The sequence below is a fragment of the Canis lupus genome, chromosome 9, assembly GCF_048164855.1.
Source record: "Canis lupus baileyi chromosome 9, mCanLup2.hap1, whole genome shotgun sequence".
NCBI lineage: Eukaryota > Metazoa > Chordata > Mammalia > Carnivora > Canidae > Canis > Canis lupus.
This window is the reverse complement of record NC_132846.1, coordinates 69736317-69761980: the sequence shown is the minus strand read 5'-3', so window position 1 is coordinate 69761980 and position 25664 is coordinate 69736317. Positions and strand designations below refer to the sequence as shown.

Genomic DNA, 25664 nt, shown 5'->3' with positions numbered 1-25664 from the left:
AACACACCATATATAGCGTGGGGGCACTTTCTAAAGTCATTCGGAGACCCTGGAGGAGCAGCTTCTCGAAAGGCGCTCTGCAGAGTGTCAGTCTGAGGACGCCGGTGCCGGCACGAGCGAAGCCCAGGAGACCTGGAACGTTCACCCTTAGTTCAGCAGCCTTGGGCAAGCGCCCCTGTCTTTCTAGCCCTGTCTCTTCAACATCAAAGAGGGGCGAGTGAGCCCACCTCCCAGATCCCACCCGTGTGGATGACTTTTGGCCGGGTGGCAGGGACTCTACTGGTGCCACAGCCCAGGGTAGAGACTGGGCAGAGGAGCTGAGCATGTGCGCCCTAGAAAACCAGGCAGGGATGCCAAGCGCTTGCTCATATGCACAAAGAAGGTTCTGGCGGTAGCGGTGGGTGTCACCAGATGTTGAACCGACATTTCAGACCAGGAACCAGGATTCAAAGGATGTGACCATCGAAGGTCCTTCTAGACCACAGGGAGAATTTACCAAGGATGTTCCCAAGAGACCTCTTAGCCTCCGTCATCCATGTTATGGGTATAAAATCGGTCTGGAATTAGAATGTATTTATTTATTTACTCATTTTAAAAAAAGGTTTTATTTATTCATGAGAGACACAGAGAGAGAGGCAGAGACACAGGCAGAGGGAGAAGCAGGCTCCCTGCAGGGAGCCCGATGTGGGACTCGATCTAGGACCTAGGATCATGCCCTGGGCTGAAGGTAGACGCTTAACCACTGAGCCACCCAGGCACCCCTGGAATCAGAATTTAAAGAAAGCATTCGCAGGAGAGATTTCTTTGGGGCAAAGCTGAGCTGTTGATTCCAGCCCCTGTCACTGAAGAGGGAGGGGTGGGGTTGTTTCCCTCTGACCCCAAGCCTCTGGGGTCCTGCATGTGAACCCGCATGTCCCCTGTGGTTTGTGGGTTGATGGTTGAAAATCTAAAGGCAGGAGGTGGCTCTCATCCAGATGCCCAGAGAAGGCTGTGAGAGGTGTCAGGGCGTGGAGGCACAGAGGTTTCTTCTGACTGTGCTGTAGGGAGCCTGGGGCGGGGGGCGGTCATCTGGGATCCTGCTTACAGGGCCTCCTGGAGGGGTGGGGGGACTCCAGCAGAAAGAGGACCGGTGATGGACTCCTCTGCACTCAGGGGCTGCAGGGGAGGGGGCAGCCACCTCATAGAACAGCCTTACCCAGAAGGAGAGGACAGAGGGTGAAACCATCTGCAATGTTGGGGCTCCCTCCATGAAGCTCTGAATGCTCCCCAGGGCAGGTCGCTTGAAACACCTGCCCCATCCAGCAAGTGGAAGTCCGTCTGAGTCATGGAAGCATTTTCCAGGCCTCACACTCCCAGCCCATCCACTGAGGTCAGAACCCGGTTATTCACGCCAGGGGAGGAGAAGCCTGCTCGGTTTCCCGCCACCAGGTGGTGCACCTGCAGCCAGCGGAGCCCGGGGGGAGGGGTCAGGTCTAAATCCCGAGTTGAGGATTACCTTTTCAGCCTTCATCTCACAGGTGCTAGGCACCTACTTTGCCCTATGCCGAAATAACCAAATGTGTTGCTAACTCATTCACATTCTGAGCTCAGGAGAAATCTGTGCTCACAGGCCCCCAACCTCACCCCTCCCTTAGGCTTCCTGAGTACAGGTGCTCATGTGACCAAAGATAGCAGGTGTGTGAGCCATCCCCCCCACCCCACCCCCCATCCCCGCCACTCTCCCAGGTTCCGGCCTCTGGGTGGTAGGTGTTTGTGTGCCATTCTTACGGAGTCACTAGGGAGTGGAGGAGCCAAGTTGGAACAGCTGGGACCCTCCGGCAGCGGGTTCTGGCTCCCCATGAACAAGGCTCCTCCCTCGAAGCCCAGTGGAGGTTTCTGAGCTGCTACCTGGGCCTGGTCTAGTCTCTCACCTGCCAGCCAAAGTGGGAAGGATCCAGGCTGGGAGACCCAGAAGGGGGGTATCCCCAGGGGGCGAGAGGCAGGGTGTGGGGAGGGGCAGGGCGCAAATGGGCAGGGAGCTGGGGGGTCAGAGTGGGATCTGGAGAAGGGTCCTGAGCTAAGCCTTAGGTGTGTGCTTGAGTCCAGGGAGGGCCGTATGTCCTGAGCTGTGCAGGTTGTAAGGCATCCCCACGTGCCTGGCATTGAGACACGGCTGGTTTGATAACTTGGGAACTCTGAATGTAGACTGGGTGCCAGACCACAAGGACTCACTGTTCAGTTGGTCAGCTGTGATGGTGGTTACATAAAATACACTGTTTTCAGGGGGAGCAGCAGACTGGTGAATGCCATGGTGGCTTGGACTTGCTTGGAAAACACTCCAGTCCTCTCTGTCTCCAAAATCAGGGGAGACAGAAGAAATTAGATTCTCTGAATGCCAATAATTTTTGAAGCTCGGTGAAAGGCTCTACTTTTATATATGTTTGAAATTTCCCATAAAGTTAAAAAAAAAAGCAAAACCATAGTGAATCGGTTTCTACCTCACAATAAGTACTCGTTGCTCATTTGTTTTCACCAAAAAGCTACCTCCCCAGTTGTGCCGTTAGACAGTCCCCCTTTGTGGAGGCCAGAGGCACTCACACATTTCTTCCATGTGCTCTTCTAGAAGCCTCAAAGATCACATGATGACAGTCTGTTCCCAGATCACAGAAAAAAATGATTAATGGGTGGAATGTGTAACTTTTGGGCAGTGGAAGTAGTCACTCAAAAAAGTTGGGGGGTTAGAGGCGCCTGGGTGGTTCAGATGGTTAAGTGTCTGAGTCTTGATTTTGGCTCAGGTCATGATCTCAGGGTGGGGAGATTGAGCCTCGGGTCAGGCTCTGCACTGGAGTCTGCTTAAGATTCTCTCTGCCTGCCCTCCCCACCACTGCATTCCCTCTAAAATAAAGTTGGGGGATTGGGAAGATGCCTGTGTGGGCTCTTGAGTGAACCCTCTCCTGAATTTCCTCCTACCTTGCCTGTGTCTGGTGCTCCGCTGTCTGCCCTGGGATTCTGAGTGCCCCTGGCTGGGTCAGACCCCACTCCTCGCCTGGCTGGACCAGCTCCCTGCAACCTCAGCCACATCCCCAGTGTGAGACATGGAGGTCTTCTGTGGAGAGGCCTGCAGTGGCACCTGCTGCTGGATTTCTGTTCTGAGCCTGCCAGCCAAATGCCTACTTCTGCACTTGCACTTGGATGTCATGGAGGCCCCTCACCTCACTTCATCCTGTCCCAGGCATCTTCCGCTTTCAAACTTGCAATGCTCTGCATCTGAGCCAACAGCATGGCCCTCTGACCAGAGAGCAGTCAGGGGTCCGAGCCTCACCCACTGCCCAAATGCAATCCTTCACTTGCTGACATGCTCCCGAAACTTCTCTCAGGCCATCCCTTGGCTTTTCTGCTTCCATGGCACGTAGCCTGGTCCATGCTGTCAGCACCTCATGGAGATTACGGCCCCTCAGCCTCATGGGCAACGGCCCCACAGCTGTCACTCTCCACAGCCCAGCTGAGCTGATGTGGCCAAGGGCTGTTGGGAGGAAGAGGCCTGGCAGCTGCCCCTGCTTCCGGGCCTCTTGTCCCAGCAGAGTCTTGGATCTTGGAAGGTCTCGGCCTTGTTAGCCTAAGAGGTGACAGTGGTGGTACCTGGCCATTGCTACCTCTGTCGATGAGCGAGCGAGTGAGTATAAGTATGCCTGCAAGATGAATATGGGGCTGTTAAAAGAATACCATTTAAAATGTAGATGAATACGGGGCACCTGGGTGGCTCAGTCAGCTAAGCGTCCGACTCTTGATTTTAGCTCAGGTCATGATCTCAGGGTTGTGAGATAGAGCCTCACGACGGGCTCCGTGTTGGGCATGGAGCCTGCATGAGATTCTCTCTCTCCTTTTCCCTCTGCCCCTCCTCTACTCAAACAAACAAATAAATAAAGACAAATATGAAGATAAAATAGTTTATATAAATATCCTTTTCCCATTATGAGCCTGTTAAAGAGTAGAAGTATATAGAAATAAAAGATCTTACAACTTAAAGATCAGTTAATGGGTCCCTTTCCCCCTCCTTGATCTAGTGATTCCCTTATCAGTGTAAAAATAATTGTTTTTGCCAGTATTACATAACCAAGTAAAAGAACAGCTTGGTATGATAAGTAAGCTGAAGTTTTAAAAAGTTTTTTAATTTGGTTTTTAAAGAATCTCTACAATCAACATGGGGCTCGAACTCACAGCCCCAAGATCAAGAGTTGCATGCTCCTCCAATTGCGCCAGCTAGGCGCCCTTAAACTGAATTCCTTTTTTTTTTTTAAGATTTATTTATTTATTTTAGAGAGAGAGCACGAGTGGGAGGGGCAGGGGGAGAGGGAGAGAGAATCCCAAGCAGACTCTGCGCTGAGCACATGCAGACCCTAATGTGGGGCTCAATCCCACGACCCTCAAGACCACAACCCTGAGACCACAATCCAAGCCGAAACCAAGAGTCGGAAGTCCAACCGACTGTGCCACCCAGGCGCCCCTAAGCTGAATTCTTTATAGTCATCGAATCTGATGGCGCTTACACACTGTATGCAAGCTAGAGTTCTATGTGCCAGTGACCCAGGTGAGAAAAAAAAATATGTATATGAAACAATATAGTGTGAATCATATCTAATTTTAAATATTTTAATTTATATATTTTCATGATTATAGGTCAATAAGAAATCCTTTTCAGATTTAATTTCATTATAGAATATATTTGATAAGGATACATACAAACAGATTCATCTTTAATACACGTTGTCTACTGGTGCCCTGCACTTACGCAGCAGGCTGGAGATGTGATAACCATGCTTCCAAATGTTGTGCTTAATCAGCCGCTCTCAACAACCAGCGCTGTGGAGTTCAGATAATTCCATTAACTTGCCTAGAACAAGTAGAAATCTTAGTATTTGTTTTTAAGTCTGTTTATTACTCTTCTATTTTAAAATCTGAGATACATTCCCCAATGTAAACAATAGATTTTCAATCTGTCACACAATCAAAATGGATAAGGCCTTCCTGACAAATGTACGCCACCTCTGTTTTACCCATCAGAACGCAACCTTACTTGGTAGTGTGGTGAGCCAGCCATGCACAAAAGACAGGAAAAGAAGCTGCCCTTAGTACCTGGTGGAGCCTTCCAGACTTCTCCCCGCTGCAGGTTTATTGTACACTTAGGAGATAACCGTGTCCACTTGGTCTACTTGGTCTTAAGATACAAATATACAATGTCCATAAGCATAAAATAGTAAAGCCTAGCCTTACGTATTTGTGATGAATTTCTACAATCCTATACAAGTACAATACCAGATCATGCCAATTCATATACAGAAGAAGGTGGCTGGATGTCTCCGCCACTCTCCGGGGCACGTGAGCGCGGGACAGAGGGTGTGAAGCGGCTGCCTGCATTTGGTTAGGCAGACAGTGTCACTGAATCTCTGCACTGCCTGCATACCCTGCTGAAATATTTAAGTTAATCTGGAGTACAATCTGCTTAACACGAGAAGAATACAACCCCTTAGAGAATGTAACCAAGTGAGGTCACATTTGCATTTCCTGATTCAGCTGTGCAAATCAGTCATCCATCCTCTTCTCCATCGATTCATCCTTGTAGGACCAATTAATCAATAGCCATCCAAATTCAGTACCTCATTATTCTCATAAATATTTGACTTGGCGAGCTAGGTGGGGAAATAGGAAAGCCTATGTACAACATATGAAAAGGCATTCTGTGACCATTTTTGAAGGGTTCGTAGAAAAGTTACGAGGGATATACCAGCCATTTCTGTTGGTGTCACCACAATGTAAACCCTGGCATATTTTTTTTTATATTAAATGTGCACTGTTTTATATACTGTACAACAAGGGAGAACCGTGAACCGCTGATCCGGTGTGACGCTCACTGATTCGCTATGCTAAGGTAACTGGTAGAGGGAGTGGTTTTCCTGAGGTTTGTCAGAACTTCTCAAACAGAACAGAAATCACAGTGGTGGAGCGTAGCACGAGTCTGCGCCTGCCCCTGTTCTGCTCCCCGCGGCTCTTGCTGGGACTAAATGACCCGCCACTGCATGATGCTCGTGTCCTTGCCGCCCGTGGAGATGAGGTGGCTGTCGCCGCAGAGGAAATTGACATTGGTGACGTGACTGCTGTGCCCGCTGTATACGTGGCTAGGAGCCTGGGGAAGAATGACAGAGAGACAGTTTAATGCAGAGCGCGCTGCGTGGAGTCGGAAAGCGCTGGAACCCTGCGCTCCTTCCTCTCCCTTCACTCTGCAGCTCTCACCTGCACACCTGCCTTGTTGCACAGGTGCAGGAGGGATACGTAAAAAGACAACACAGAGGCCCTCCCTGTACACCTGGCCTGGTGGGGGGACAGAAGCGGGCAGGTGACTGCATCGGGCTGTACCAGGCATGGGGCCACCCAAAGGAGGGACTGACTGGGTACCACCAGTTGAGGGTGAAGGACGAGGAAGGGTGTTCTAGGCACGGGTGTTGGCTCAGCTCAGCAGGGCTGGAGCGAGGGGGCCTGGTGGGGGCAGAGAAGCCAGCTGGAAGGGCTCTGTGGGTGGGAGTTCTCCCCCGGGAGCGCCAGCACAGCGGGACTGCAGGGTCACGTCTGCAGGTGTGACCAGCAGGTTCACACACGGCGCCCTTCCAGACAATCCGCAGATGGCCAGGGCAGGCCACAGCACATACCCCCGAGAGCAGGGTTCGTGAAGGAGACCTTACCCGGAACTGGGAGCAAGGGTAAGAGAAGAGGTGCACTTTGCCGAAGTCGTCGCCAGTGGAAAGGAGTTTTCTCTCGTGGGCCCGACAGACCGCGTTGATGTCGGTTCCGTCCGAGCCTTCGGGCCACACTCCTGAAAGGCAGACCACAGACAGCACTGAAACCCTGGAAACACGGGGACTGCCACTGAGCTTTCACGGAGCTCTGATTGCCCCAAGGCCCTGGCTTTCGAAGCCGGGGACAGAAAAGCATCCAGCCTGCCTGTGACCGTCTCACGCCAGGGCACTCCCAGGTGACCCTCCAAGGTGCGGTCTGTTCCACCACATGGGAGAGGTCCGGTGGGCTTTCCGGGCTCCCACATCTTTTGGGGATCCTTTCTTTCTTGACTCTACAGCAGAGAAACCCTGGCATTGGACACAATGCCTTTCCTTTATCCCCAAGGCATCTGTGGGGAAGCTGACTAGTCCTCGGCCGACGGTTTCCTAACTTTTCTTTTTTGGGGGGTAACTCTTTATATATGAGAGTCTCTCCAAAGGACTGTTTAACCCTGTGTGTGCCTTTGAGGTGTTTTTTATTTTTTAAAGATTTTATTTATTTATGGGAGAGAGAAAGTGGGGAGGCGCGAATAGCAGAGGGAGAGGGACAAGTACTCTGTGCTGAGCACAGAGACTGATGTAGGGGCTTAACCCCAGGGCCCTGAGATCATGACCTGAGCCAAAGCCAAGAGTCACCCAGGGACCCTTCAGGTGTTTCTTGGTATCAGTTCTTTGTGGCTGCTGCTTGCCTGATGGCATCCGGCAGGTGTGTTGTCTGCTTGCCGTGGGCCTGGAGCCTGGTTTGGGGTGGAGGGCAGTGTCTCCTGATCATTGTTTTGGGAAACCTTTTTGGTCCAATAACATCAGATATGAGACATCAGTTTCTCAACAGGCATATCTAGAGTACATCTAGGGGTACCTAGCATTTATACCAGAAAATGATAAAATGCCAGCTCTGCAGAGATTTGTGAAATTCTGAGCACCTTATTGATTCATGGCCTTACATAAAGAGATTATAAATACTGTCTTTTCTATTCTACTGAACTGTGGTCATTTATTTTACACCATTTATAAATATATTCTAATCTCAACTTCAAAGGAAGTGAAGAATTTAAAGAACCAAAAAAAAATATAATGACTAACAAATGATAAGTAGATTGATTGAGTGCCATCTGGCCTGTCTCTCTAGAAAGTCTGGCACAACCTCCTATGAGAAGATTCTAGAGAATTAGCTCAAGGCTCATTTCATACAGTAGAAAAGGGTGAAAACCTATGTCTCTGGTTTTTGCCTGGCCCTTCCCCTGGGGGCTGCAGGGTGCATGTCCTTGTAGGGTCAGCGGCAGCGGAGCAGTTGGACAAAACTGGTGGCCATGAGAATTCATAAGTATTAGTGAAATGTTCTAAGAGTAGATACATGTTATGTCTGAACTGAACAAAAGTTACAGAAAACTTACCAAAGACATGGAACCCCAAAGTGCAAGTGTTTGTAGCCCATTCAATGTCTCTCGTGGTTTCCACACTTACAACTTGCTTACAAGCTGAGGGAACCCCTGGGAAAAGCAAATCAGAGTCTGGTGATGGCTGAGCCAAAGGCCCCGCCCCTCCCCGACAAGGCTGGCCCTCGGATCCTGGCTCCGGCAGATCCAGAGCCCTTCCAGAGCCCTTCGGAGTGGGGCCCCTTTCCACTTCCCAGCCCCGCGGGAGCCCTGCCCACGGCTACACCTGTGCCAGAGCCCGGGGCCTCTGCGGGCACCACCTGCCATTTCCCTCTCTGGGTCTGTATCCCTGCAGTCTGGATTCTCTTTCCTTTGACCTTCCATGGGTCCCTCCCCCTGCCCCCCACAGAACCCTTGACCCGCTGTGCCCCCTGTTGTCAGGCTCCCCAGCTGTGCCTCCAAACACACACCCCCGTTCGGCCCCGAGTCAGGAGTGGGAGCTTACGGAAACCAGTCATGCCCAGGTGATTTGTTTGTTCCCCAAATGAGCTCTCACTCATAGAGCATGAGACCGTGTCTGAGAAGATTCTAGACCCATGCCCTATTTCTGAACTCTGCTCCCCTGCTCTGGCCCGTGTCAGCCAGGACCTCGGAGAGGTCAGGAAGGGAAGACATGAGCCACCTGGTACGTTCTATTCCTCTCCTTCCTCCACTGCCAACAGCTCTACCTACCCAGGCTCCTCAGCCAGTGGCTGGCTGCCTCCCTACCCACTGGCTCTTGATGCCCACGGCCTCGTATCTGAGCCCAGATTCCCTGTTTACAAAGGGGATAAGCCTGGAAGAGCTGTGGATCATGAGATAAAATGTAAGTACACTTTTGGTACACGACAGGTGCTTGGCACACGTTTGAGGAGCCAGGGCATGGTGTGCTGTGGCCTTACATCCTCAGTGGCCTCAAGTCCTGCCTGGACACAGACCCTGCCAGAAGGGGTGGGAAAGAAGGAGGAGGAGGGGTCCCAGGGGCTGCTGGTCCCCCAGGCAGGAAGACTTCACTGTGTCGGCCTGCTTGGGATGACGCCTTCTCAAGGGTCCCCACTCTCTTCTGCCACATTTGTGTCCCTCTCCCTAGGATTTGGCATTCTCCTCCTTGGAGCCTTGCATCTTCTGCCCCATAGGGACCCATGTCAACCCGAGACCCCAGTATCTTGGTGGCGTGAAGGATCTTAGAGGTGGCCCTGCCCAACTCCCCTGTTTTTTTTTTTTTTAAGATTTTATTTATTTATTCATGAGAGACACAGAGAGAGGCAGAGACACAGGCAGAGGGAGAAGCAGGCTCCTCACAGGGAGCCTGATCTAGGACTCTCTCCTGGGACCCCGGGATCACAGCCAAAGACAGACACTCAAGCACTAAGCCACTCAGGCATCCCCCAAATCCTCTGTTTTATAGAAAAGAAGACTGAAGCCAGGAGGTCATGGTACATGCCCATGCGGTAGGGGAAGTGGGGTTTTGCAGGAGACCCCATTTTGGTCTCAGAGTGACCATTCTATGTGATCCGAACCCACACAAGTCCTGGGGTGCTACTTACAGTAAAGGATTTCATAGTCTCCAGAATTTGACACGAGGAATTGTGAGTTCACAGACCAGTCCAGGTGAGTGATGAAGCTGGAATGACCCTGGGAGAGAAGAGCAGGAGACGTGTCACTCGCTGACACGTGGTGACCACACACATCCCCGTGGAAACGGGAAGAGCGCCTACCGAGCACTTGCCAACACGCGCGTACTTCCTCCCGTTGTCGCTGACTCCATAGATGTAGATGCAGTTGTCATGGGAGCCGATTGCTAGGAAGGTCCCATCTGCAGAAATATGCAGATGACATTTGTTTTAAAAATAAACGCTTATCAATGACAAGGGATAATGTTAGTGACATCACAGATTTGGGAAAAACAGCCAGATCAGTGACTTAATTCAAAGAGAACATTTTGCTTTTTAGGGAGTCCTCTACCACTCCCAAAGCTGTTCTTTTGAAGGTCTGCTCCTGGCCAGCTCTCTCCCCCATTGAACTCCGTCCCTCTGCTCCCACGGAAGGACTGTGACTCATTCCCTTGGTGGCCGAGGCCCTCCAGGATGGGCCACCTTGCTCCTCACTGCGCACCTGGCTCTCACGTCTCCGTGCACACACCATCCTCCCTCCCACCCCTTGCCCTGCCCAGAAGGCCCTTCCCACCTCACTTCCAATAGGCCATCAGTTACCATTTTCAGCTGGGTTTCTGGCCTCAGGAAAGCCTAGGAAATGGGGTGTCGGTGCTTGTGTAGAAACACAGGGAAGGAGCTCAATGTAACATAAAGGCAGAGCCAGCCCCTGCAGCTGGCAGATGAACTTGCCAAGTGTGAAGGCAAAGCGGGGAGATCCAGGATACACTGGGAAGGAAACGAGGCAGGAGAGAATAATCCAGAGAAGGTCAGACTTTCCTGAGGCCAGGAAGGTGGAGGGCAGGCAGCCTGAGAGGCAGGAATGGAACACCGCGTGGCAGGCTCTCTGCACCCCGGCTCGGGGCTGTGGATGCATCTCTGCTCACACTGAGCATCAGGTCCTCTATCCACAAAGCATGGCAAATGGTGCCCTTTCATAGCAAGTCAGAGGAGTCCCTGGACAGCATGTGTAAAGGTCCTGGTGGCCACTGGCCATCCTAAGTCTTCAATAAAGGTTCTCCCCAAACCACTTTCATCAGATTTTCCTCTCCCAACGTAGTGTGTCCTACAGGAAACAGTATGGCCTGACACCATCAGGAAATGGTGTTCCAGGAAGTCCTCTCCTGGACCAGATCAAAATACGGGTGTTGGGAAGACCACGTCAGCCTGTCCCGTGCGGGAATCCTGATGGAATGGGAATCCTGATGGGATAGGGTAAAGAGGCCAAGGACAGCAGAGGCCTGGAGGAGACCATCTGTTGCTGATGGTTCTCAAGAAGGCTGGAGAGCTGCATGGGAAGCCGTCTACCCTTGATTCCTCCAACTGACCAGGCCCTGACAATAATGATGATAAACACTAAATGCTAACAAGAATTACTAGCGAATTGTAACAGCCCACTTTTATGAAATGTCTACCACGTGCCAGTACCATCCTAGGCTCTTCCTGTGTTCATGTACTTAATCCTCGTAAACCCTGCAGACAGGTAGATATTATGCCCATTTTTTCAGGAGCAGAAACTAAGGCATGAATGGTAAAGTAACTTGCCCAAGGCCACACAGGTTTATATAAGCTGGGATTTGAACCCCAGGCAGTCTGACTCCAGTGCCTGGAGCATTTCATTGCTAAATAATCTGTTGAATGGCTATACCACATTATGCTTGTCCATCCATCTATTGATGGACACTCGGGTTGCTTCCACAGCCTAGCTACTGTGAATAATAATGCTACGAACATGGTATACAAATGCCTCTATGAGACAAGGGTCACCTGGTTAATGAAGAAAGACCCCAAAGCCAGAGAAGCAGAGTTGTTGGTAAAAAGCACTCTCTGGTCTCCAGGGAATGGCCATTAGTATAACTGATAAGAAATGCAAATATACTCCCCAAAGGACTTTGCTCATGTTAACAGGACCAGATAGATGTCAGAGGGCTTTCTAGGAAAAGATGGTGTAGATGAGGGCCTCTTGCACTTCATAGACATTCAAAATAACAAGAAAATGATGAGAAACACATAAAACACATAAAAGAATGCAGAGTACTGGCCAGAATTAACAGTAAAATATGATATTTAAAACAACAAGAATGAGGGTAGCCTGGGTGGCTCAGTGGTTTAGCGCAACCTTCAGTCCAGGGTGTGATCCTGGAGACCCAGGATCGGGTCCTGTGTCAGGCTTCCTGCATGGAGCCTGTTTCTCCCTTTCCCTCTCTTTCTTTCTCTCTCTCTCTCTCCCCCCGTCTCTCTCATGAATAAATAAATCTTTAAAAAAAATAACAAGAATGAAAGGCATTCTGAAGGACACCTGGGTGGCTCAGTGGTTGAGCATTTGCCTTCAGCTCAGGTCATGATCCTGGGGTCCTGGATCAAGTCCTGCATCAGGCTCCCCACAGGGAGCCTGCTTCTCCCTCTGCCTGTGTCTCTGCCTCTCTGTGTCTTTCATGAATAAATAAATAAATCTCTAAAAAAAAAAAAAAGTCATTCTAAGATGAGTAAATTCCTCCTTAACACTGAGAAAAGGTTCTGGTGGTCTGGGGTGTGTGTGTGTGTGTGTCCATTTGGGGTGGAAAGCTGTGAACTTTATTCAGGCACAAGGAAAACACATCTGAAGGAGTGCTCCTTCTTTAATGTTACTTGTACAGATTAAGAACACAGCCCTGCATAAGTAGAGACCACTGTCAATCAGCTTATAAAATAGAAGACTCGTACAGAGCAGCAGCAGCTCAGGCTTGGCCAACTATTTCCAAGGACAAAACTGTTATTTCCAAGAATGTTCACAAAGCTGAATATTCTGCACATCACAGAAAAATAGCATTTCTTAAAACACAAGCATACAGTGACCAGGCCTAGAAGCAAGGGCTCACCCAGCAGCAACGAGCACTCTGGAACCCACAATGTCAATGTTCACCCACCACTTGGGTGCTACAACCCAGTGGCTTCCACTGGCCAATGATGAGTAAACCAATTCACCTATGATAACTATCACCAATGGAAACAAAACAAATATGCTCTAGTTCACAATGGCACCCAAACCACCACCACCGATCGAGCACTGCTAAGGGGTACAGAGAACAAATTCAACATCTCAGAATTTGGTAAAGAAAGTAAAAGAAACCAGGCAGGGGTGCCTGGATGGTGCAGTCAGTTAAGCGTCTGACTCTTGGTTTCAGCTCAGGTCATGATTTTAGCATCGTGAAACTGAGCACCATGCTGGGCTCTGCGCTCAGTGTAGAGTCTGCTTAAGAATGTCTTTCTCTCCCCTTCTGTCCCCCCTGCCACTCCCTGTCTCTCACTCTCTCTCAAATCAATAAATAAATAAATCTTAAAAAAAAAGAAACCAGGGATTTATCTTGACTTTCCTTAATGAATGCTACCATATTAGGTAACAAAATAGATGATGAGCAGTTTGTCTTTATAGAAATATGGTATCTAATAAATGAAGAAGAAAATCTAACATGGGGGAACCACTTGTTTTCAATCAATCTAGGCATTGGACACCAACGGCTGCTAATATCACAAAAGTGAGATAAGCAGACATGCTTCCTGTAGGAGGAAGACAGCAATATACACAGAATGGGATCCAGCCTCCAGATCGACAAATCACATCAGAGGAAGGACAGGGGACAGAAGAACAAGTTAAACGCCACGGGGACGCACTCAGCAAAATCCAGAGTGTAGAAAATGCTATGGGAAAAAAGGGGGAGGGAGAGACCAAGCACAGGGAACTATGGTTTAAAAAGGACTTTGGAGACCTACCACCAAGCAATGACCATGCGTGAGTCTTTTTTGGATCCTAATTTAAACTGTTAAAAAAGAGTCAATTGAAAATTTGAATACTGATGATTTCGAATACGTGGTGTTGTTAAGAAGTTAATGCTGATGTGGGCTGAGGAGGTGACAGTGATACTGTGGCTCTGTTAAAAATAAGCGGGCAGGGCTTCCAGCTGTGGCCCAGTGAGAAGCCTGGCAAGTCCTCTCCCTCTATAGCAAATTATAAAGATGTACCAAACTGACAGAAATAACCATTCCAGCACTCTGGAAGTTGATCAAAGACAGAAAACCATCTGAGAAGTGTTTATACTTAAAAGGCTGCAGAATTTGGGGTCAGGACAGTATGAGTCTGTGGTGCACTTGCCTGGGGCTGCTCTCACCCCTCCCACTGGCTAGGCTGGCTTAGAAGTTCTGGGAGAGCAGAGCCGGCTGTGAGGACCAGAGGCTTTGTTTCTGTGGTCAAGCAGCTCCCTCCAAACAAAGCCCTGGGCAATGCCACTTCTGTTGACAGTGACGATCTCCAGGGCAGCTGAGGGGAGAGGGCGGATGGCTCTAGCAGCCTGTGGTCATGCTTGTGGCTGGAGTGAGCTCATTCCTGGTGATGGGAGGCTGCATGCATGCACAGGACAGGCAGGAGTGGACCCCAGCTAGCCAGACACTCGTGGCCACACTGAGGCTGTGTGCACGCACAGGGAAGATACCAAAGGGCCAGTAGAAGTAGAAGCTGGGCAGACCTGGAAACAGCCTGAACTCTAAACATGCTTTTCCACCTGCACACACGTCCATGGGCAGAGGGTGCCAGCCTTCCTGGCTTGAGGTGTATGAGCGCATCTCTGTCCAATCTTCCATCAAAAATTCATGAAACCAAACCAAGAGAGCCGAAAAGAGAAACTAACAGGTTCCACGGTAACAGAATAGTGCAAGGACATGGATGACTCGAACAACACATCCATCAACTCTGAACACTGTCCACCAACTTGTCCTAGTTGACTAATAGAGAACACCCCACGCAGGAGTGCGGGACACACATTCTCCTCAAGTACACCTGGGACGTTGTCCGGGACAGACCAAGTGCCAGGCTATAAAAACAAGTAAAAGTGATTAAGTCATACAAAATACATTCTGTGGTCACAATGGAGTTAAATTAGAGAACAATAGGAGAAAATATGGAAAATCCCCCAAATATTGAGAAATTAAATGTCTAAATAACCCACAGGCCAAAGAAGAAATTATTTAGAGAAATTAGGAAATATTTTGAATGGAATGGAAATAAAAACACAACACATAAAAATTTATGGGATGTGACTGAAACAGTGCTCAAGGGAATTTTTTTTTTTTAGACATGGGGAGAGAGGGCCAGACAGAGAAGGAAAGAGAGAATCTCAAGCAGGCTCTACACCCAGAGGGGAGCCTGACATAGGGCTCGATCTCATGACTCTGAGATCATAACCTGAGCCAAAATCAAGAGTCAGATGCTTAATCAACTGAGCCGCCCAGGTGCTCTCAAGGGGGAAATTTATAGTTTTACACATCTCTACCAGAAAAGAAAGGTCTCCAATAAGTAACTAAGCTTCAAGAGCAAGCTAAATATTAATCAAGCAGAGGAAGGGAAAAAATAAAGATCAGAACAGGAAAAAAAAAAAGAAAAAGAAAAAAATGAATAAAAACAAGAGTTGGTTCTTTGAAAAGATCAACAAAATTGACAAACAAACCTTTAGCTTGACTGACCAAGAGGAAAAGAGAGGAGACAGAGTTTCCAGAATCTAGAATGAATGAGGAGACCTCACAGTCCTAAAGGACTTTAGGCAAATATATGAACTATTTAATGCCAACCAAGCAGACAACTTAGAAGAAATGAACAATCTACCAAAACTGACTCAAGAAGAAATAAACACTCTGAATAGATCTACAAGAAACTGAATTGTAATTAAAAACCCTCCCACAAGGAAAAGCCCAGATGGCTCACTAAATTCACATGAATTCTACCAAATATTTAATAAGGAAATAATATCAACCCTTAAGAAACATTCAGAAATTAAGGAACACCTCCCAAATTACTCTCATAAGACAACAGTACTCTCACAACTATGCCACACAAAACCATTCGAAGAAAAGAGAACTACAGACCAATATCCATCATGGACAGGGACACAAAAATCCTTAACACAACTTCTACAAAAGGAATCCAGTGATATATAAAAAGGATGATATGCCATGACCAAGTGGGATTTGTCCCAGGAACACAAAGTTGGGTTAATATCTGAAAACTAATACAATAGACCATATTAATAAAATGAAGGATAAAAGTCACCTAACCACCTTAATAGATACATTTGACAAAAAAAAAAAAAAAAAAAAAAAGCATTTGACAAAATCCAACAGCCACTCATGATAAAAACCCTAAAAAAATTAGGAATAGAAAGGACCTTCCTCATCATGAGAAAGGGCATCTAACATCATACTTAATGGTCAAAGACTGAATGCTTCTCCTTCTAGGATTGTGAGCAAGGCAAGGATGCATTCTTGCCATTTCTGCCCGACATTGTCCTGGAGGTTCTACCTAACCCAAGAGAGAAGAAATAATTAAAGGCATCTAGATTGGAATGGAAGAAATAACAGTCTTTATATGCAGATGACATGTTCCTCTCATGGGAAGAAAATCCCAAGGATTTTTTTTAAAATTTTTATTTATTTATGATAGTCAGAGAGAGAGAGAGAGGCAGAGACACAGGCAGAGGGAGAAGCAGGCTCCATGCACCGGGAGCCCGATGTGGGATTCGATCCCGGGTCTCCAGGATCGCACCCTGGGCCAAAGGCAGGTGCCAAACCGCTGCGCCACCCAGGGATCCCAAAATCCCAAGGATTTTACAGACACACACACACACACACACACACACACACGCACTCACACACACATAACACACAAAACTACTCAGACTAATAAAAGAGTTTAGAAAAGTCACAGGATATAAGATCCAGGTGAAAAAAATCAATTTTATTCTCTACACTAGCAACCAACATTCTGAAAATAATGTTAAGAAAATAATTCCATTGACAATGGCATAAACTTAGCTGACCTAGAAATAAACTTAACAAAGGAAGTGGGACTTGTACACTGGAAACTATGAACTAGTTGCCGAGAAAAATGTAAGAAGATCTAAATAAATGGACAGACATTCTGTGTTCAAGGATTAAAAGACCCAGCACTGCCAACCCAGCAATTCTCCCCGTATTAATCTACAAAATCAACATTAAATCCCTACTAAAGTTCTGGCAGGCTTTTTAGAATTAGAAGTGGACGAGCTGGTCATAAAATTCATAAAGAAATGGTGAGGACCTAAAGTAGCCAAAACAAGTCTGAAAAGAAACAGAAAAGTTGGAGGAGTGAGACTATTCGTCTTTGAAACTCATTCTGAATCCAGACTGTGTGTTCCTGGCACAGGGATGAACATCTAGGTGAACAGGACAGAACTGAGGTTCCAAAAATAAAACTTTATACTTTACAGGTCAATTGTTTTTTTATGGAAGTGGCAAGATTATCTGACAGGGAAAGGACTGTCTTTGGAACGAATGATGCTGGGATAAGTGGATATCTATCTGCAGAACAAATCAAACTTTTACCTCTTACGTTATACGAGCATCACTGGGATGTAATGGCTAAAACAATCACCTTTCTATTTTTTTTTTTTTTTAGAGAGGGAGAAAGAGGCAGGGGAGGGGCAGAGGGAGAGAGAGAATCAAGCAGAGGCCCTGCTGAGCACAGAGCCCCATGAGGGGCTCCATCCCAGAACCCTAAGATCGTGACTTGAGCCAAAATCAAGAGTCAGATGCTTGACTGACTGAGCCTTCCAGGCACCCCAACAATCACCTTTCTAAAAGAAAGCAGAGAGGAAAGGCTTCATGACGTGGGCAGGACACTAAAAGCATGATTCATCAAAGGACAACATGAGAAACTGGACTTCATCAAAACCGAAAGCTTTTTCTTTATTAAAAGGCCCCAACTGGAAGATGAAAAGACAAGCCACGCCCTGGGAGAAAATACTTGCAAATAACATAGCTGGTAAAGAACTTATACAAACTCTTAAACTCAAGAGTAATAATAATAATAATATTAAAAACCCTCAAGAGTAAGATAGACAAGCTAATGAAAATCCAGCTAATGGGGATCCCTGGGTGGCGCAGCGGTTTGGCGCCTGCCTTTGGCCCAGGGCGCGATCCTGGAGACCCGGGATCGAATCCCACATCAGGCTCCCGGTGCATGGAGCCTGCTTCTCCCTCTGCCTGTGTCTCTGCGCCTCTCTCTCTCTCTCTGTGACTATCATAAATAAAAATTTAAAAAAAAAAAAAAAAAAAAAAAAGAAAATCCAGCTAATGAAAATATCTGGCAAGATCTTTCACCAGAAATGTGGGAGTGATTGACAGGCACAGGAAAACATGCTCAGCATCTTTGATGGTTGTGGGGTGGGGGAAGGGTGCAAATTAAAACCACAGCAGATACTACTCCACCCCTGCCCCAATGGCCATCATAAAAGAGGCAGGCAATAACAGGTGTCGGTGGATATGCAGAGAAACCAGAACCCTCGCACGTTGTAAAACAGTGCAGCCTCTCTGGAATGCGGTTTCATAAAAGGTTAAACACAAATTTACCATGCAATCCACCAGTCCCACTCCTAGGAATTTACCTAAGAGAAATGAAAACAAATGACCACAAAGAGACATTTAGTGAATGTTCCCAGTGGCACCACTCATAATAGCCCAAAGCTGGAAAACAACCTTCGTGACCGCTGATGAACGTATAGACACGATGAGGTATATGCACAAAGTGGAATACTACCCAGCAATTAAAAAGGAATAAGCTGCTGATACACACATCATAACCTGAATCGATCACAACAGCATGCCAGGTAAAAAGAAGCCACGTGCGACAGGCTACGTAGTCTACGATTCCACTGACGTGCAATGTCTGGGAAATGCAATTTATAGAACAGACAGCAGATCAGTGGTGGCCTAGGTTTGAGGGGGCAGGACTGGAGGTTAATCGCTAGGGGCAAGGAGGGAACTTAGGGTGATGCAAAGGTCCTTGCATTGCTTTGTGGTTATGGCTGTGCAGCTGCATGAGTTCATCTCCGCATCACTGAGTGTCCATTTATAATGGGTAAAGAATGGCACGTAAATTACACCTAAATAAGGCTGTTAAAAAAATAAAGAGTCCTCCTCTTTTTAAAGATCTATACAGCAAAAGTAACAGATGAGAGGGAAAGTTCTGGGAACTGGGATGGGGCAGTGGATGGGCTCTGGGCCTGTGAGATGGGCGGGGTCCGTACTCTGCAGCTGGGAGATGAAGACATGGGGATTCAGCAGGGCAATGGGCCCCTCTGGTCCCTGACAGTGATATGCAGCATGCAGCTTAGCTCCGCTCAGGAGGCTGGTGGGATTTCTGCCTTGAAAGACACCGACACGGAGTCTCGTAGTCGTAGTAAGTGTACGGCGACCGGTCTGCGCTCTTACCCGGCGAGTAACGCATGACGGACAGCTGCTCGTTTCCATCCGTGTGAACAGTGACCAAATCTTTAGTTTCTGTGTCAAACACAAACCACCTGTCATGAACACAAGGAGAAGCGCAGTAAGTGATTTGGTGAGAAAATGTAGGAAAACTCTTAGGCGAATAGTGACTATTAAAAGCTAGTACTTCTCAGTGCTTAATAAACACTCTGTGTCGCTTAACAAGAAGGGGTCCGCACGGAGTTTTGTCACTTACACGTCAAAGGACAGGAAGCCCGAAGGCCGGGCGTGTGGCCGGGGGAGGCAGCGAGGAGGCTGTGCACGGGCTCACCCAGAGATGCGGCCCTGGTGCAGCAGGATGGGGGGCAGGGGGTGCGCTGGGACAGCCTTGGGGTGTCTGCCTCCCACGGATGTTGGGGTGCACCAGGGGAAAGCCAGGGCAGGGAGGGCAGAGGAAGGCATCTACGGGACCAGTCTGGGCTCCGTGTCCTTGACTGTAAAATGGGGATGAGGGCCCAGGTCCATGTGGAGGACCAGTGTTAAAGCAAACTGTGATGGATGCAGATGTGCTTCGTATCCTCCCACAAGGACACGGTACTCGCTAAATGTGAATTGCTGGGATGACTGCACTCTCCTGCCTGCGTGTTCTCAGCCGGAGGCAGTCACTGGGACTCCAGGGTTTTCAGGGGGTGAAATGGGGCGTGGGTGCCCTGCTGTTGCATCTTCAGACCCCAGATGGCATGCATTCCATAGGCATGTCCACCAACTGGCACTCTGGTGTCCCTGCCTCCCATTCCATGGGACTGGCTGGCTCCTAGCATCTGGATTTGGCTTCTCAACTCTGATCCCTTGTGTTTTCAACAGCCATTTACCTTTAATGTGCTACTGAGCATTAACAGAGCTCAGAACATAAGGAGCAGAGAGGCTGGGGCTAATGAGGCTGTGCTCTGAAGCCCCGTGAACTCCCATCCAGAACTAAGGCTGGCACTAGGACCAGAGATGTGGGAAGCATATGAAGAGGGAAGGACCGGTTTCCATGTGCCATGTCTCCTCCCCAGAGAACTTGTCTGTGATGTGGAGCATCCCGGCACGGTCCCCATGCTTTGTCCTACTACCCAGAGTCAGCATGCAGGTCTGGTGATCACTGGCTGCCAGCCATTCCTCAGAGCCTGCTGAGTCTGAAGCTCCCACTGTCCCCGGGAGAGTTAAAAGGAAGGAGTGTGCGTGTGTGTGTATGTGTGTGCGTGTACACATGCACACAAGTGGTAAAACATTTTCATGAAGAATTCTGTTGGATATGAGGTGCCCAACCCTCAAGATACTGCGACCCGTGACTTACAAAGGGCTACTCTTTCCTCATACATACTCCATAGTCATCACAACAGAGTCAACATGGTTTGCTTTTTAGAAAGGAAGAACGGGAGGAAATCACCAAAAATATTTGAGTTAAACCATGATAAGTATATATGTAACTGTGACAAACAATACAAAAGTGCAGTCAAAATGTACAAAACAATAATCCCCATAGCCACCAACACTGCCTGCCAGACAACTCCAGAAAATACCGCCTACACCGTCTCCTCCAGTCATTGGTGCCATGTATCTAGGCAGCTAATACTGTCACAATTTATAAGAAAGGAAACAACTCAGAGAGGTTGTCTGACTGGCTCAGAGACACACTGCTGCCAGGCGGTGGAGCGGGCAATCAAGTGCAGGCTTGCTGCCTGGCCTGGCGGAGGCACTTGGTAGCAAGTAAGTGTTAGCTGCATCTGAACATGAGGCTCGGGATGGGGCAGTTTCTAAAATTTTGAAAAAGGCAGCAAGAAAAGCATTTTTAAATCCTTGGCACTTTGAAATGTTTTCTTGCTCGATTCCAAGGCTGGGGCTCCTCCCACAGCCTGCAAGATCAAGGCTTGAGGAGCTCCACAAATCCCTCCGAAACTGTCGGTGCATGAGTGCATGCGTGTGTGTGCATGTGTGTGTACACGCACATCTGTGCATGGATGGGTGGGGGGGCTTTTCTAGAAGGATCCATAGCTTTCCTTAGATTTTCCCATGGTCCCAAATGCGGAGGACCGCTGTCCTACGTATTATGTTAGAGTTCTGACTTAATTCTGGGTGAGTGGCTAGAAGCGGCGAGGGGCAGTAAGCGCTACACCTGCCCGTCCCCGGGGAAACACAGACACCAAAGCTCTGGAAGCACGAGCCGTGCTGGAGTGGACTTACCTCCCGGTCAGTGTTCCAACTGCAACCACAGACCCTGAAGGATGAAAACCAGAAGACTGAGCTGGATCCTAAAATATTTTAAAGGAAGTGTAAATTGATGGCCAGACACAGCACTACCGCAGAAAACACACACAAGCACAGCTGTTCCAAAGGGCTATGTGGTCCCATTTAAACCAAAAGTCTCTCCTCTCCAAGAGAGCTAAACGTTTCCCTACTCGGACAAAGGTCACATGTCAGTAATACTAAATTTTTATCCCTTTAGAATTTTTCTCTTTCTGTCTCACTATCTTTTCGTGGCGACAGTAATCAAATGACACACCAAGTACATGCTCTTCCTCCAAGCCTTGGAAGCCCCTTCCGTTGACCCCATGCTGGATGGAAAGCTTGTCGAACGGTGTGCTTGGTTTGCCTGGAAATCCGACTGCTGTGACCAATGCCCGTGGTGACCCTGGATGAGAGCCCTGGGCACAGCCCCAGGAGGATCTCGAGACGAGTCAGGCAAGTTCAGGTTTGGATCTAGGGTTTGTTCATTACTAGAACTGACACAAGGTGGAATGGGATCGGCGATGGAGGGAAAAGCAAGCTGTCCGGTTGCAGGAGAGGGAGAGTTAGATGAAGTTGGGCGGGGAGGCTGGGAAGAGGCTTCCTGGTGCCAAGATCCTCCGAATCGGGCCTTTCGGTACAGGAGGAATCATGGGTGGTGAAGGTGGAGGGGACATTTCAATCAGAATTTTCTCAGCCCAGGTGTTAAGGAGAAAGCAGTATGATCAAAGAGGTAGAAGTATATTTGGGGCACATCTGAGGAATGGCAGGTGGAGAAGGCGTCACAATGTGGAATGTCCCAGGGAGGAAAAGAAGGCATGAGGACGGCGTGAATAATGTAGGCTGTGCCGCCACGGTAAGGGCTGTGATCCCTGGGAGACAAGGACACGGTGACACCGATTGTTTTCTCTCTATAAAGAGTGTGACATGATTGGAGTGCCGGTCTGGCTCAGGCCGTGGAACATGCGACTCTTGATCTCAGGACTGTGAGTTCGAGCCCCACGGTGGGCATAGAGAGGACTTAAAAATCATAAAATTAAAAAAAAAAAAAAGTGTGACGTGATCGAATCTGCATTTTAGATAGATCACGTGGTACAACTGCTTAGTATGGACCGAGGCGAGAGGAGATAAATGACAGGGAGACCAAGAACAAAGTACCCATGGGAATGGAAATAGAGAAAGGCATTCAGATGCCACTGGATAAGCTAAACAAATAAGATGCCAGTGGCTTTAAGGTTCTGATTCCGTTCTCAGCGATGGCTTTTTCCAGAGCCTTTTTTCAGGGCTGCTGCTGAGAGAAAGAAATCACCTCCACTTGAAGCTTTATCGTGTAATTAATTCACTTAGGCTCTTAACATTTCCCAGAGGGAGACACTGAGGCACAGGGAGGTTCCTGTCCAGAACCACATGGCCAGTGGGTTAGGGACCGAGGACTCGGCCACAGATCTTTCAGGAACCCGGTTTGGGGCCCCTTCCCTTCGGTCAAGCTGAGGGGTGACTGGTCAGGGAAGGGGGAGGAGGATGGAGCCATGGGGTTGCTTTCAGAGGGGCTGTCACTGAGAAGCAGGGGGGAGGCCACCTTCCCAGATGCCACTGCCCCTGCTGTACCTGCCTCAGGTATTCCTCATCTGTTCCTCCAAGCACCTCCGGGGTGGGGGTGGGGGGCAGATACAACCCGGGACGCCACTTCCTTCAGCCCATCCTGCCGCCTGGGCCACTTGCACTCTTCCCTCTGAGTGGCTCGGGCCCTGTCACTTCAGTGACACAAGTGGTGGCCAGCTCGACCCTTGGTGACCTTCTCCAAGGGGGCTGATCCGACATGCTGGGAAGCTCTGGGACTTCTGTGGGGGCTGCGAGGAGCGGCAGGACCTACAGAGAGGCTGCCCCTGTCACGGGATGGGACATGTCATCCAGGGCATGGGCTACACTTTAGACTCAGTGCAGTACCGTGTGGCGGAAGACTGCGGGTTTGGGAATCCAGCCGAGCTGGGTGTAAAGGCTGGTGGCTCCGTCACTTGCTGGGTTAGTGACCATGGCAAGCCTCAATTTCCAATTCAGTAACATGGTGCCCACGGCTGCTGCCAGGACTACAGATAACCCGTGCACAGCGCCCGGTGCTCAGTAACTACACCCGCTGCTGGCTCTGTGCAGGCGGGGCAAGGACATCTCAGGGCTCCGATACACAATCTGAGTTCCTTCTGTGAGGATCACAGCGATGCCGACTGTAAAACTAAAGCCTTGTCATCAAACTCCAATTGTAGAGATAAATTATATCGTATGCATCAATTCTCACTCCAGAGGTGCATGGTAGGTGGTGTGCAGGCTCATGACAAGGACTTCTGAGCGTGGAAGCCTGTGAAGGGACTCTGCACTCAGGAGACCCCCAAAACCAAGTCCGCAAGGCTAGCTTGCTGTTGAAAAATTCAACAGCAAGCTTTAGAATGGCATGGATGAGACCACTTGAGGCGAAGTTTAAAGCAATGCTGATCGAAGGAGGTAAACTGAGTGACATTTACTTTGGGACAATTTTATATCACTACCGATTTCATGCAAAAACATAAATGAAGGTGTTCCAGGTGAACTTTTATAAGAAAAACGCAATGTAACGTGCACGTCTACCTCTATTATTTTGTCCCAGACGGGCCGGTGACCAACAGCGTCCCAGAGAGTGGCGTGCCTGTCATGCCCACAGGTCAAGAACTGAGGTTTTGAGGCATGGATGGCCAGTCCCCAGAGCTCATCAGTGTGACCCTGCAAAGGACCAAGACAGATGGAGCTCTCTGAAACACCAGTCAACACTCAGAGCCTCGGGATGGGGTGCCCATGGCATACGCAGCCTTTCAGACTGCTTTCCTCAGTTTCCCTTCCCGCCCAACCTAGGCCATGACAGCAACTGAAACTGATGCCAAGGAAGGTTACATTGGTATAAAACAAAGGAATAATCTACTCTTTGTGATGTTTTCTGATATTCTAATATTGTAAAAAATGAATAGGCTTGGTGGGCCTGGTAAGTTGGAGCATACCTGAGTGATGGGTGTGAAGTCCCCTGACAGAGCACCCTGCAGAACAAAGTTTCTAGTTGTGCCTATCAAGATCACGTCGCCCTTCCCCTCGGCCACTGTCCGGATCGGGCCAAACTGTTCTGGAATCTGCATTGAAAAGAAAGCACCGAAAATGTCCTTAAATATTAGCTCCACCATTCAAAATACATGTTTATATGTCATGATAGCTCCCCCGCCCCCGCCACACACACACATAGCATGGATAGAGAAAGGTCCATGGCCAGGATTTGTTGAGTGAATGATCTGACTTTTGAACTCCAAACACATGTATATACTTTTATAGAATCAAGAAGAGTAAGTAAAAAGAAAAAGAAAAAAAAAAAAAAACAACAACAATACAAAGCAAAACATTTTTTTCTTGGTAAGATTAAAAAATAAGAAGTAATCCTGGTTAGTTTACTCTTTTCTTGTGGCTTTGGACAGCAGGAGCTGGTAAAAGTTGGAAAACAGAATAAAATAACATGCCATAATGAGAGCTCGTAAAATTTACTGTAACTTAAAATGGTAAATTCTTTGGCAACTTCGCTCTACTTAGTTTTGGAATCGACTGTTCATGTTCGTAAGCATATGGAATTATCTAAATTTTAAGAAAAAGAATTGCAAAATACACCAGCCAAGAACAATTCGCTGTGATAAAATAAACAGGGGTCCTTGCGCTTCATAAAAGGAACAAACTGCAGCTAGACCCCCGCTGGGCAACGCTGAGCGCTCCGGTTCTAGAGAGGAAAGAAGCGGCCTGCTCTCTTACCAACTTTCCACCTCCTGTGCGGTTTGTTGGCACAGATTTAAGAATAGGTAAAGATAACTCATGCTAAGGAAGAAGCAGGGATGCTTTACAAAGTGATGAGTATCTTCTACGAAGCTGCATGAGGCTTTGGAGCTTTTGTGGCAGTTATGGTTTAACACGGGGGTACACGTTCAATCAAATGCCGGTCAAATCTTAGGATAAAGAATGGTATCACAATTAAAATCTCCATGAAAGGGGATGTGGTTTTGAAAGCTCACCAGAGGGCCTCCTTTATTGAGAGCAATAGCAAACAAAACCATATCTCAGACCGCCAAAGCACCGTGCCACGCGGCTCTGATACAACACGTTGCAGGATGGACGTGTGTCGTACTCATGTCACTTAGAAGTTGGAGACGTTCTATAGCCTGTCCATTCTACGCTAGGGATGAGGACCATCAGCCTTCTGA

At 48.4% G+C, this 25664-nt stretch overlaps 1 protein-coding gene across 4 annotated transcripts in view; it reads right to left on the bottom strand.

Moving 5' to 3' along the window:
• Positions 1-4615: 4615 nt before the first annotated feature.
• Positions 4616-25664, bottom strand: part of EML1 (EMAP like 1) — a 189069-nt gene continuing 168020 nt past the window's right edge. For all 4 annotated transcript variants that reach the window (XM_072839905.1, XM_072839907.1, XM_072839908.1 and 1 more), the window contains 9 exons: positions 24432-24557; positions 24028-24159; positions 21367-21434; positions 19147-19235; positions 9940-10037; positions 9769-9856; positions 8201-8296; positions 6714-6844; positions 4616-6160 (listed from right to left, as the gene is read on the bottom strand). In XM_072839905.1, the coding sequence (XP_072696006.1) occupies positions 6035-6160; positions 6714-6844; positions 8201-8296; positions 9769-9856; positions 9940-10037; positions 19147-19235; positions 21367-21434; positions 24028-24159; positions 24432-24557 (954 nt within the window). In that variant the 3' untranslated portion in view covers positions 4616-6034. The remainder of the gene's footprint in view (positions 6161-6713; positions 6845-8200; positions 8297-9768; positions 9857-9939; positions 10038-19146; positions 19236-21366; positions 21435-24027; positions 24160-24431; positions 24558-25664) is intronic.